This window comes from Haliotis asinina, chromosome 15 (genome assembly GCF_037392515.1).
Source record: "Haliotis asinina isolate JCU_RB_2024 chromosome 15, JCU_Hal_asi_v2, whole genome shotgun sequence".
Classification (NCBI taxonomy): Eukaryota; Metazoa; Mollusca; class Gastropoda; order Lepetellida; family Haliotidae; genus Haliotis; species Haliotis asinina.
This window is the reverse complement of record NC_090294.1, coordinates 3,884,427-3,899,349: the sequence shown is the minus strand read 5'-3', so window position 1 is coordinate 3,899,349 and position 14,923 is coordinate 3,884,427. Positions and strand designations below refer to the sequence as shown.

The following is a 14,923-nucleotide window of genomic DNA, read 5'->3' as shown; positions in this document are numbered from 1 at the left end:
TTAATTTTGTTGATAAATGTGAAGTGCATGTTTAAATGTTTTGACGGGTAAAAATTTACAAGATGAATAAATGAGAGAGAGAGAGAGAGAGAGAGTAGTAGTAGTAGCCTCTGCTATACAGCTTTCAGGCTAAAATCGGTCGTCCCTTCCTGCTGCAGGACGATTAAAAAGTCGGCAAACAAGCACAAGGCACCTGACAGGTACGTGGGTCAAGGTGAAGGCCACAGCCACGTGGATAGTTTGTAAACAGCGCTTTGTAAACAGGGATCGTCTATTATATTTTACCAGCGCTTCTTTGTTTCAGCACGCAACAGTTCAGTCTTTCTATTTCAGAAATACCTACATTAAATTGATATATAAATACGATTTGTTTATCAATAATTAAAAACGAACATGAAAAATCATATATTAAAGGGTTTATGATTTTGGATAATTGTGTTTCACCGTGAGAGCACATACCACACGGGCGTACGGTCTCAAGTGGGTTTGGTGTACGAAGTCAATGGTTCTGGTAATGGTATGAGATTTAAAATAAAAAAAAAATATCCTCTCATATCATATCCATTTTTTACAAGGAAGAACGTCAAGGGCGCGTCACTTTATATACTGACACTCAGGAACTGTGCTGGTAACGGAATAAATCATTCCGCTCATTACAGTTACGTCCCTTTTCTAGTAACCGGAAATAACATTCCTACCTCCACTACTTTCAGCTCAACTTCCGTTTTACTTGACAAAGTTCATGAAAGGGGCTGTGACGATATTGTTTATTTTTTAATAACTGAAAGCAGTTAGTCCACAATTTGGAGCATTCGATAAAAGGCACACTCGCTGGAAAGAGTCTGACTAGTGAATTTAAAATACAATGAAATTTTATGTGTGAGAGCTCTCGCACCTGTTGTCACACGAACTAAAATCTTTGTGAATGCTTCATTAATCACCCCTCTGAAGATGAAGTCTTTAATGGAATCTCTTGGAAGATCCAGCTGTGAATAACAACAAGCCATTGCACCATGCAGGCCATGCGCAAATAGCAGTGAGGGGCTCGAGAAACTAGAGGCTAACAAGAAGTTTTGACAGAAGCATAACCGTCTGTATGATGGACCATGGAGATATCCTGCCCTCATCAGTATCGGCTGTCATCTCAACCAGCTCCTTCCCCGTGTTGAATGGAACAGATGTTGGTCTAGGCATCGCATTTGGAAATGATTCTGCAGATTCAGACAAGAATGACATCTCAGTGTCCCTGTCCTCCTCGCTCATGTCTGACACAGCTGTCCTTGTGGAAACTCCGAGGGGGTAAGCTGGTTACTCCTTCCCCCATAGTCATGTTTATACTCCATGCATTTACTGCTTCATTCACCTGACTCACAGATCTAATTGTCTGTCATGTAGACAGGTAGCCATGGGTGTCGAGATTCAAAACCACTAGTGCTGGCTACTCATATAGATCTCAGAAATTCATCATTGTTAACTTAACATCGCTTAATTGTCTAAATATGGGAGAGGTAACTTTGAAGAAAATTGCCTAAAATGTTCAAGAGAGAGATACATTATGCACATGGCTGGGGAGTGGTGTCACATTTATGCAAAAAATATCAATAGGTTCCTGAACATGATTTAGATGCAGGATTCAGATGAATACAGTGGTAACAAAATACTAACATAATTATGTAACTAAACAGTATATCAGCACAACAGTTTATATGAGATTTTATGATTGACACAATTTTTAAATTGATAATCATGAGTAATTCTTCCCATCGTCAATATTTCCAATTATTGATCTATTTGGCCATTCTAGAAACTGCTCTCCTATTCAATTCTGTGCATTTCACCATGTCAGTATAGTCATGACTACGTCTGTCTAAAGCCCAGCATATGTGATGATTTGTCCTTAAACAGTCCATTCAAAACATTAGAGGTTATTTATGTATCATATTTCATACCGTCTAACATTTTGCATCCTTGATAATCTCCAGGGTATACGTTCTGATAAATCTCCACTAAACCCTGGATGCATCCACAACTCAATCAGTTTATTAGCTCCAATTGATGGCTCCGCATTCTCAGAAGCCAGTCAGATAAGCCGCCGTTACAACCAAGCATATCAGTGTCAACAAAGATAGCAGTTGCATCCGCCAAAGGTTGTTCACAGTGCAGAAATTGCGGGGAAAACATACAGACAAATTGACAGGTCTGAAAAACTTATGCAAGAACTCCTACCTCTTTCAGAGTAACAGTATATTACTGTGTTGGGAAGTTTAATTGGTTAAATAATTTAAAAAGCGAAAGTGAGTTGTGTTTGGTACACTCAACTTCTCAGTGTATACAACTGATTGGATAAAACGCCAACAAAGGGAGGTAGTAAAATCATCCGCTTGGAACGTGGATGCATCCAGAGTATAGTAGTGATATAATGGAACATATACCATGGAGGCTTATCAAGGATGAATATTTTGATGTGGAACCTCAAAAGAGCATGCAGTGCCCAAATCATATTTCCCTGGTTAGAGATATTTTGTCCCCTATTATGTTCATCTCTGCATAATTAGCCGTTGCTTACAGTGAGTAATACTATGGTTCCACTGTTGATTTGAAATGTGATTTTTCAATGCCCTTTACATAAGCATTGTGTAAGAAATGTTTGTATTTGATCTCTGTAATTATCAGATCCAGTGTAATTATGACGTGTATCAGATCCATCGTCAATAAAAGGATAATATATTAGTTACGGAATTGATACACATGCATGTAATCATTTCATCAGACAATAGTAATGAGATATATGAACAACTCTATCAACCTCGAAATAACAGCCTCTGGCAGAATGCATGTCCAGTTAAAGTTGACAAGTGTAAAACAAACTAATGTGCTGTTATGTCATTGGACAAGCTGTTTTATGGAGTCACACCCATTATGAATCACATGCCCATCTGCATAAATATTTGGGAATGATTCACATCAAGTGTATACATTATAATAAATCAGTGTTGTGTCACTTTTTGTATTCTATAATACATGTGGTTGAATAAGGATTCTCATTCGTAACAATGTGCAGATTATATTTAAATATACAACAAGCCATTCATTATGTTTGATGGACTAGTAGTGTGCGCAAAATGTATATGCAAATAAATACTGTCTCTACTCAGTGGTTGGATTGGGTTATCCGGGGTAATAATGATCGTATTGTAGCGCTCTGAGTACTTTAAGGAAAAATAAACTTGCCAAAGAGCTTGTTAGTGCTGTGTGTACATTTCATGCATGCTTAAGGTTATGTCTGTTCACGATGCACAAACTTTTTATGCCCCCGGCATGTAAGGCGGGGGGATATAGTCGACGCTTCGTCTGTCTGTCTGTCTGCCTGTCCGTAATCATTTTGTTTCTGGAGCATAACTCAGAAACCGTTCAATATTTTTCTGCAAAACTTGGTAGATATATCAGTCAGAAGCTGAAGTGGTGGCTTTTGCTATGTCCAGGATCTTGTGATTTATTATTTTCTCGGTTTCCATGGAAACGTTTCGGACATAGTCTCAAAATGGAGGGATGGGCTTCGTTGCCAGAGCACAACTCGAAAACCATTTCATATCTTTCAACAGATCTTGGCAGATATATGAGATACATCTTGAAATTGTGACTTTGCTGGTTACAGATATATGGCATTTATAATTTTCATGAAGTAGTATAGGGAATAGGGGTTCTGGACCACTTTCAAGAAATGTCTCTACAAAGCCTTATTTAGTAAATAAGGCTTTGGTTGGGTCATTAGCTCTTGCTACTATTACCCCGACTACAAAAAAGTTGGCGGTAATTACTATGCCTACTTTGTGTTGGTAGGAGGTAACACTGTGCCGTACGGTACGATCAATAATTCTTCTCTTACAAACCCCCTACCCGGCCCATCCCTCAAGTAGTACAAGTTAGGTTCGTCGGCTTTCATATCCACTTTATCTATGTTGTAAGTTTTGACTGACCATATAGGATCGGTGGCTCGCTTACGGCTATCGCCCTCGTGTTCCCCTATGTCATGTTTATATCGATGAAACAGTTTAACGTGAACCGCCTACGATCTCTTTGGTGTTCATAATAACGGCTTGCTGGGCTTTTTGTATCCCCTGTTCTATGTACTTTTTTTTCTCGTCCTCGCTGATAGCAGACTTACGAGACTTGGATCGAATATCTTGTTTCATTCCGTTATATTTTTTGAGTTCAGAGAGGATTGAACGAAACTCCTCTTCTGAGATCTTACTGTCAGAGAGTGCCGTGGAAATACGCTCACTCACTGTGTTCAGCTTTGCTTCGGCCAGAACCCTGATCTCGTCATGTTTCAATGCCTTACGATTAAGTCTGCGTGATACTAACTTAAGCGCCAACCCTGCCAACCCTGCCACCCCAGCTGTTATTTCAATACCTAGCACTATAGGTGCGGCCACGATGGTAGCTAACAACCCAACGCCTGCCGCCCCTAGTCCCATGCTGGTTGCCATAAGGGTAGTGTCAGCCCCGTCCACGATATTGAAAGCTCTATTGTACTTTTTACATAGTGCTTTCCGCGTGTCACGGTCTTGTTCTAGTTGACGTTTCACATCACATAACTGCCTCAAGCGGAACCCATCTACGGTTTCCAGCGTCTTCGCTACTTCCTCTACGACTGGGTACAGACCCATCTATAATATATATTTTGAAAAATATTTTAATTGGGTTTCAGTTAATATTTCACGAATGAATTTGAAGCCTACAAGGGATAGATCATAATTAATGATAATAGGTGTGAAGCCAATAGACTTTTCTGTTGTAATAAAAACCCCAGGGAGGTTTATGACTTAACCTTCATTTCTCTGTGTTTTGTCTGCATCGGGTATTATATAGTTAAAACTAAATCTTACTTGTTATATTATAAGATGGAGTGTGAGGAATTGCTCGAACAGTTGGGGGTCTCCACCACGCCGCCGGCAGGCCCCACTGTGGGGGATTCCCCCAAGCGAGAGAAACTGGTGGCGTTGGCTGTTGGTGGCAAAGCCAAACATTACTTTGGAGACTACACCCCGGATAAAATTCACAAAATGTCAGCCGAAGAAATCGATAAGCTGTACGCTAGATACGAGTCCCGGCTCGGAGCAGAAATGACAAAGACAATAGGATCGGCTATGACCCAGATATACACCGGTATTGTATCACACTTCCTTCCCATTCCACCAGAGCGCCGACTTTACCTGTGGGAGGACCTCGAGAAAGACCCTTTTATCGAACACGCCGTGAGCTCTATCAGCTGCGGGCTGTACCACAAATAAGGTATGTTGTTGGCTCCAGTGACGGCGGCGATTATCACGGCAAAACATTGTCAATTTGAGAGAAAGAATAATAATAATAGTATAGATGGATGCTGCACAGGAACCAGTGGAGGTACCCCCAACAGTGGAGGAGACCCCTTCACAGGAACCAGTGAGGGAAGTGACCCCCACAGTAACCAGGCAGAAGAATCCTAAGAGAGTAGCTGCCGGTAAAAAACGGTGGTGTAACCAACATAAAGTGACCAACCCCCGACTGTTGTTGGCTGTAGGCGTAACTGCTGCCGTGGTTATAACATGGTTATACGTGGGGGTACCCTCCCACAGTGAGCCACCACCCAACAGTGAGGTAACCCCCAACAGTGGGGGTGTGGGGGTATCCCCCACTATTGACCCGCATATCATGTTATAATTTTAATATTTTATATCATATACATAATGTCTGAGGGGAAAACGTTCGTCAACGACGCATACCACGCCACAGTGGTCGCCAGTCTAGCCGTAGGGTACGCTCGGTTGACTAAAATGGTGCTTAAACAACCAACTATCAAGCTAGATTTCAACCTGCAGGATATGGGTATGCTCATAATGAACCTTGGTATGGCGATGGCCACAAAAGACATCCTAGTAAAACAAGGAATAATACCTGATAATATAATGAAATAAATATAGGGATGGCCACGATAGCTATGATGGTCGGTGGGGCGTTAGTGAATGCCCTGGCATTTTCCGGGAGTAATTTCCTCTTCTCGAAACTACGAGATGATCACGCGGCTGAAATACAGGAAGAAAGGAAGCGGCACGATCTCGCTACTGAGAAATTACAAAGAGCACAGGACGAGTACGTTAAAAAACGCCTCCAGAGGATCGATTTTATTAACGAACAACTCAAGCGTGAAAACCATGCCATTAAAACATTCTACGATGTCGATGAAGCAATGAAAGAATACTACCTACTAACTGGTAAACAATTGGAACCGCTCAATAAACCCACACTCGCTCAGTACTACACACCATCCAAGGGACAAATGAATCGTGAACTGGGCTTCATAGTGTTGGGTATAGCAGCTACTGCGTTGGTTGCGAAGCAATTAAATTAAAATACCTATATAAGTAAACATGAGACCCGCTCCATACCGATGCGAATACATACTTATGGGGAAGACCGAGGCCTGTGGTAGGAAATGCAGGAATCAGGGGTTCTGTTGTTTCCATATGGGAAGTCCTAACTACACGTGTTCTGTGTGTGGTATCGGGGTTAAAGGACACTACTGTCTATGTAAAGCTCACGGAGCGAACGTAGTCAGACATCAACTCATCTACGAGAATAAAAAAGGCTACATAAAAGAACGTAGGCGACTGCTCAAGATAGCCACTTAAGGGTTACCTCCCCTTACTGTGAACCAATTAGACATTGGTTCTCTTAGGTGTAAACACGATGTCTACTGTAAGCGAGCTCAAGCGGGTCGCAAAACAGAGAGGTGTGATCGGGTATTCTAGAATGCGGAAGTCAGCATTGTTGAGATTACTAGGTTTAGAAGCCCCTCCTACAGTAAAACAATTAAAAGCTCAAGCAAAACAGCTTGGATACACGGGTTATTCAAACCTGGGGAGAGCCGGGTTAACCGCATTGTTATCACATGCCCCCGTAGCAAAACCTCTCACTGTAAAACAACTGAAAGTCGAGGCACACGATTTGGGTTTAGGCGGGTATTCCCGTATGAGAAAACCACAACTTTTAGAATTATTACGACAGAATAGAGCTATTGACCTACAGTTCGTGCGCACTGAGCGCGCTGTAGGCAACTATTTGAGAGGTTGGCGCATGCACGTTGATAGAAACATAGACATTACAGATATCAAGCCTCTGATAGCTGATAAGGTCAACCAGGAACTAAATAATCTAGGAAGTATCAAGTTTCAGATCACAGTGAAAATGTCGCTCGATAAGCAGGTTGGGAGTACCACTGAGTATGTTCAGCCTTACTTCCGAGGTCAACAAGAGGTCGCCACACATACAGAGACCATTGATACATCAATCGATACCAGTTTTCAGCAGATACGAGAATACCTAGAACGCTACACACACTTGGGGTCCGGGTGGGTTGTAGATAAAATCGATAATGTCTATCTAGACATAGCTAACTACGTGCCGTTCAGAGGCGGGTCATACCTAGCCTTGCCTCCCTACTATAGAAACAAACATGCCATAGTAAACGTTAAGAATAGAGGAAACGATTGCCTGAGGTTAGCTATCAGGTCAGCCTTATTTCCAGCTGGCACTCATTCAGATAGGCTTTCTAGCTATCCCCAAGACGATGGGCTCAACTGGAATGGTATAGATGAACCCACCCCCATATCCCAGATCACTAAAATAGAAAAACAGAATAATCTGGCTATAAATGTCTTTGGGCACGAAGGTAACACAACAATAGTACACAGGGTCAGACCGGTGAAGGATCGCCAAGTTATCAATATATTCATGATCCAGCGAGGTGACAAGTATCATTACACATGGATAAAACACTTTAGCAAGCTGTTGTATGACCAATCAGCATACAAAGGAAAGACCCACTTCTGTGAACGATGTCTACATGGCTTCACCCGAGCTGATTTATTAGAATCCCACCGGGATGATTGTCAAGGTGTGGGGCAGACGGCCATACGAGTCGACATGCCTAAGGAAGGTGATAATATCCTAAAATTCTGTAACCACAAGAACCAAATGTCTGTGCCTTATATTATATATGCCGACTTCGAAGCCTTAGTTGTGGGGGATACCCCCAGTGGTGCCGCCGGTACCTTTACCCACAAAACACAAGAGCATAAAGCCTGTTCGTTTGGATACATTGTCGTCCGTTGTGACGGGGAAACGAAAGCTCCGGTAGTGTATAGGGGGCCTGACGCGGCTGAAAGGTTTCTAAAGTGTTTGCAGGAGGAAGAAAAAATTATTAGGAATGCATTGTATAAAATCGCTCCCATGCGTCTGACCCGAGTCGACAGGCTAGCCCACGCTAGTAGCACTAACTGTCACGTGTGTGAATCACCACTTAACGGTGATTCGGTGAGAGATCACTGTCACATAACTGGTAAGTATAGAGGCGCCGCTCACAACGCGTGCAACCTCAAGCTTAAAATCAACCCTAAGACAATAAACATCCCCGTTGTCTTTCACAACTTGAGAGGGTACGACTCACACTTGATCATGCAGGCCATCGCGAAAATCGATGGTAATATAACGTGCATCCCCAACAACATGGAGAGATACATCTCCTTCGCTTAAACGGACTTAGGTTCATTGACTCGTTTCAGTTCCTCCTGTTCACTCGACAGTCTGGTCAAGGCCAACAATACCTTCCCTATCACCGATCGATACACAGACGCCGAGACTAGACCCCTGCTTATGAGGAAGGGTGTGTACCCCTATGAGTACATGGATAGTTGGGCTAAGTTCACCGAGACCAGACTACCCCCTATTGACTGCTTTTATAGCAAGCTGAATGAGGCGTCCGTCTCACGAGATGATTACTCGCACGCGACTAACGTATGGAATAAACTGGGTTGTAAGAACCTGGGTGATTATCACGACCTGTACTTGAGGACAGATGTACTGCTGTTAGCCGACGTGTTTGAAACGTTTAGGCGGACATGTTTCAAGCAGTATAAACTCGACCCCGCATGGTATTACACCAGCCCAGGTCTGTCGTGGGACGCCTTGCTTAAAAAGACCGGAGTTAATTTGGAATTGCTCACAGATTACGACATGCACCTATTCATTGAGAAAGGTTTGCGAGGTGGGATTTCCATGGCATCCAAACGATACGCGAAAGCAAATAATCAATACGTGAAAGGTTACGATCCTAACAAACCATCCAATCACATTCTCTACCTCGACGCAAACAACCTGTATGGCTGGGCCATGAGTCAGTATCTACCTACAGGGGGATTCGAATGGGTACCCCACGTTGATGTTATGGGGGTTGCACCAGATTCGAACAAAGGTTATATCCTCGAGGTTGACTTAGAGTATCCCAAGGAATTACACACATCGCACAACAGCTACCCCCTGGCCCCCGAACGTATGAGGGTTAACCCAGACTGGATGTCTGAGTACCAACATAACTTGTCAGGTGGGCGTGTGACAGACGTTGAAAAACTCGTGCCTAACTTAATGAATAAGACCAAGTACATCGTTCACTATCGCAACCTACAGCTGTACCTGTCGTTGGGTATGAGGCTGACCAAAATACACAGGGTGCTCATGTTCGACCAGAGTCCATGGATGGAGCCCTACATCAGAATGAACACAGACCTACGAAAAAAAGCCACCAGTGATTTTGAGAAAAATCTCTACAAGCTCATGAACAACTCGGTGTTTGGTAAGACTATGGAGAACCTGAGGAAACGCGTGACCGTGAAGCTGGTTCGGTCGAGTGAGGAAGACAAGCTCAGGAGATTGATAGCCAGTCCGGCATTCAACCGTAGTAAGATATTCACAGACAACCTGGTTGCCCTACACATGAAGAAAAGTCACATAAAATTCAACCGGCCTGTTTACGTGGGGATGAGCATCCTCGATTTATCCAAACACCTGATGTACGACTTTTACTACAACGAGCTCAAGAAACAGTACGGTGACAGGTGTGAAGTGCTGTACACTGACACGGATTCCCTGCTGATGGAGATTCGAACCGAGGACGTGTACGAGGACATGAAAAAACACCTCGATTTATACGACACCAGCGACTACCCTAAGACCCATGCCATACACAGTACTGTAAATAAAAAGGTCCTAGGTAAGATGAAGGACGAGTGTGCTGGCACGCCCATAGCCGAGTACATAGGTTTGAGACCTAAGATGTACTCCATACTGAAAGCCGACAATAGTGAGATCCGGAAGGCTAAGGGGGTTAAGAAGTATGTGGTGAAACAACACATCAAACACGCCAGATTCAAGGAAGCCCTGTTCAAGACCCGTACCTTTAGACATAAAATGAACACACTTAGAAGTGATGGACATAAGATATACGGACTGACTATAAACAAGACGTCCCTGTCGCCTATGGACACGAAACGTTGGATAGCTATTGATGGGATAAACACATACGCGTATGGACATGAAAAAATTTGAGGCTATTTACTACAGCCCGCGTGGGTACTGGAAAGGAGCTAGCGCAGTAGATAAGCTAGCTAAAATAGCGCGAGTACCCACGGAGGAAGCCAAAGCGTGGCTTGAAAAACAAGCCCTGTGGCAGATCTATTTGCCGGCACCACGCTACGTGCCTAGAAGGAGGTTCGGTATTAACATACCTAATAGCGTTCACCAGGCAGACCTACTGTTCCTACCCCACGACAAGAGGTACAAGTATGCCTTAACCGTAGTGGACGTAGCCAGTCGTTACAAGGAAGCCGAACCCTTGACCACGAAAGATTCGGCTCAGGTAGCCAGAGGATTCGAACGCATATACAAACGCAGCCCGCTGACGTGGCCAACAGAGCTGCAAGTTGACCCCGGACGGGAGTTCATGGGTGCCGTGTCACAACTGCTAGCCAAACACGATACAAAGATCAGGCGTGGCACGGCCGGAGCCCATCGCAGCCAAGCCATAGTTGAGAGATTTAATAGGACTTTGGCTGAGCGCTTGTTTGGCCATCAGTATGCTAGGGAGATGGCCACCCCTGGAAAACGATCGACTGAATGGGTCACGAGGTTACCCAAGGTGGTGTCGGCAATCAACCATGAAGTCACCCGTCTCACCGGTAAGAAACCGGCAGACGCTATCAAACTAAAATCAATAGTTGCAGAGTCGGCCGCTCCATTGCGTGGGAAGGAGAAACAGATACCAGATAGGGCCCTAGTGAGGTATCTATACCAGCCGGGGGAACACGAGGGCGATAGCCGTAAGCGAGCCACCGATCCTATATGGTCAGTCAAAACTTACAACATAGATAAAGTGGATATGAAAGCCGACGAACCTAACTTGTACTACTTGAGGGATGGGCCGGGTAGGGGGTTTGTAAGAGAAGAATTATTGATCGTACCGTACGGCACAGTGTTACCTCCTACCAACACAAAGTAGGCATAGTAATTACCGCCAACTTTTTTGTAGTAGGGGTAATAGTAGCAAGAGCTAATGACCCAACCAAAGCCTTATTTACTAAATAAGGCTTTGTAGAGACATTTCTTGAAAGTGGTCCAGAACCCCTATTCCCTATACTACTCATGAATTCCATAGAAACAATTCAAACTTAGTGTAAAAAACCAATGAGTAACTCTCAGATTATTTGTCCACATGTTCAAACATGTGGGGGCTGGGGGGATACGTAATCTTCTGATGACTCTTGTTTAGGATAGCTAGAGTTGATAATCCTAAATCCAGCATATCGATTGGTCAACGATCTAGCGAAAAATCAGTCTGTATCCAAGTTGTCTAGTGACCAAACATGCTTTTCAGAAATTTAGCCCATGTCCCATCACTTGTCATTTCCTCTGTGACAGGTATCTCCTGATATGATTGGTCATAGATAACAAATCAGCCACTATATTGAACAGTTGATATAAAACATTCTATCTGGGAACTGTGATTGTGAAGACGCCCCCATCCCATGATTCTTTGTCTTATATATGTGCAAGGAATAGTATTGGACAATATGTTACGTATACATGTATGTTCGTATGATAACGTATATTTTCTGTGTTAAATCTAGATGAACAAAATGTTAATCTGCTCCATGTAACTAATTGTAAGTCACAGACTAGCTTATTAGTACTTTCTTAAAATATTCAGTGTACACTAGCAATGTATTCAGCGACACCCTTCTTTCATAGAACATTATTAAGCATGTACGTAAATTGTTCTTTACTGCCATTGGCAAAGATGTTTTGTACAATTTAACCTTACACAATGATATGAGAGGGAGAGTTTGTTTAAGTATGTCTCATATCTTATGTGCAAAGAATACATATAAATATGTTAAGAAAATACATATGTAAACGCCACCAAAGGTCTATAAGAGAAAGTTTAATAATATTACGTAAAACCTTACATATATGATATGTATTCACACCTGCTTTCTTTGGACATATGTCTTTACAACACAATTAAACAATTAAACAATCAGGACTTGCTCGTGTGACAAGACAGTTTCCTGTAATCTCAGAAACCTGCCAGGGAAATCAGGCATGAATAGCCCCAATTAACCTCGCCACAGCTAGCCAGGCAATCATCACAGGGTTCCAGGTGGTGAGCAGTGAAGTGCCTCTCGGGCTTAATGAGTTAAACCCGTCAGAGACTTCTAGAGTTGAAATGTATTAACATGCTGTCTAGCATGTCTAGGGCTGGCCAAAATAATCGTTTGAGCCCAGAAATCTGTGTTGGTTTTCAGAGTGGCCAAATGGATTGTACATGATGCTTGATGACTTGGTGGATAGCATGCCATTTTGCCTGATGACCAATGTTCACAATATCGACCCCTAGATTGACTAGTTTTACACTGGACGCAGTCATGTAGTTTCAATATTGCTGAGTGCACTATGGAACAAAGAAAGAAACTAAACACCATTATAGGGTACTGACTGATCTAAATCAATTGACAACAAATTTGATGTTCACCTGAAATGTTTGTTTGGACAGGTTGATGTTGTCTGTGGGTGATGGCAATGTGTCTTTGGGGACCATCTCCACAACAACCGATCAGCATGGCCGACATCTGCTGCCCCTGCCAGGGACCAGTAAGTTTTCCCAGTCCCACTAGGCTAGTCTTAGTTATATATTGTGGACACATCAAATATCCCTGCATCATTTAGCATTAATGCAAATCTAGATAATGCCGAGGGGTATAGTCGTCACCTTGTCTGTCCGTCCATCCGTCTGTTCATTATCATGTGGTTGTGCCTTTTGCTATGAACAGATTTTTGGCATATTAATTTTATTTTTGTTTTCCATGGAAACATTTTGGTCTTAGTCTAATGGGCTTCGTTTCCAGGGCGTAGGTCAAGAGCCATTCAATATTTTTCTACAAGACTATTTACAGGTTTTTGTGATTAATTATTATCTCAGTTTCCATGGAAATGATTCTTTCTTAGTCTCAGAAGGGAGAGGTATGTTTTGTTTCTGGGCCACAACTCGAAAACTTTTTTTTAATATCTTTCAGCAATACTTGTGATGTGTGAGGCAGATCTCAAAGTGGTGCCTTTTCACTATTTGCAGATTTTTTCATTTTAATTTTCCAGTTTAGATGGAAACGATTCAGACTTAGTCTCAAAAGGGAGTAATAGGCTTCATTTCCAGAGTACAACTTGAAAACCATTTGATATCTTTCAACAGGTCTTGGCAGAGACATGTGTATATGAAAGAGATCTTGAAGTAGTGCCTTTTGCTGTTTACAGATATATGGCATTTATATTTTTCATGATTTCCATGGAAACGATTCAAACTTTGTCTAAAAGAACATCAAGTAACTGTCAGATGGTTTGTCCTTTCAAATATATGGGGGCCGGAGGGATGTGTCATCTTCTGATGACTCTTTTTCATATACCATTGATTAATTGCTATCAGAGGCATTGCATTCAGTCAACATGAGCAAAAGCTTGAGGCATCGTTACAGCCCTAGATGTGAGTATGCATGATACCTCCACCTGTCTTATTTGTTGTGTATGATGTTACCCAGTTACCCAGTTCACTCCAGTGCAACAAGATGGGTTGGTGGGGGCGTCGACTGCCCATGTGTTTGACTCCCCACCTGACTGCAACAGTGACGTCGGTGGCTCTCTGGATGTTGCAATCAAGACAGAACATCCCATCACCACGGTAACAACCACTGTCACCACGACACAAGAAGAAACCAAGGTTTGATTGTATTCAACATTATTTGATAAATGTAAGTCTTTGTGATGAGTTATGATTTTGTAGATCTTGGATACAACTTTCGGCTTGAAAGATTACTTTAATTCTAGCATTAAAGACACAAAAAATCATCAGTCTTCCAGTGTAATGTTAGCAAGTGTAATTCCGATGTCTTTCTTTGTAATTACTTCCAGAAAAGAAAAGGAGGATGGCCAAAAGGAAAGAAGCGTAAGAATGTTCCCGAGATAAATGCACCAAGAGCCCCAATGACTGGGTTGGTATTTGTAACATCACAGTATATATGGTGTAGCTTGGAAACATGCAGGCATTTGTTTATCCTCCATATTTCCAGGGCATGCTGTCCGATAAATCTCCACTATATCCTGGATGCATCTATGGCTCGCCTGATAATTTTATTACCTCCCTTAGCTGACTTTTTATCCAATCAGGTGTCTATGCTGGGAAGCTGAGCATGCTAATCACACCTCATTTAAGCTTTGTAAATTATCTAACAGTTTAGGCTTGGCAACGCAATTCAAGCAGAGGAACTCTCAAAGAGTTAGGAGTTCTTGCATATATTTTTTTTAAAGTTTTGGACCTGACAATTTACCTCTATGATTTCCCCCAAATCGGAGTTGCAGTACGAACAAACCTTCATAGCCGTGACAGCAACTTAGCTGATTGGCTACTGTGAGAATGCAGAGCCAGCAAAGGGAGATAATAAATTTATCCGGCATAGTTTTATCCAGAGTAATTGGCGATTTATAGAAACGTACACCCAGAAGA

General features: G+C 42.5%; 1 protein-coding gene across 1 annotated transcript in view; it reads left to right on the top strand.

Annotated features, from left to right (window-relative positions):
- Positions 1–690: 690 nt before the first annotated feature.
- Positions 691–14,923, top strand: part of LOC137265616 (high mobility group protein 20A-like) — a 34,052-nt gene continuing 19,819 nt past the window's right edge. Inside the window, exons 1-4 of the mRNA XM_067801048.1 lie at positions 691–1,299; positions 12,926–13,023; positions 13,962–14,140; positions 14,332–14,411. Of these exons, the coding sequence (XP_067657149.1) occupies positions 1,097–1,299; positions 12,926–13,023; positions 13,962–14,140; positions 14,332–14,411 (560 nt within the window). The 5' untranslated portion in view covers positions 691–1,096. The remainder of the gene's footprint in view (positions 1,300–12,925; positions 13,024–13,961; positions 14,141–14,331; positions 14,412–14,923) is intronic.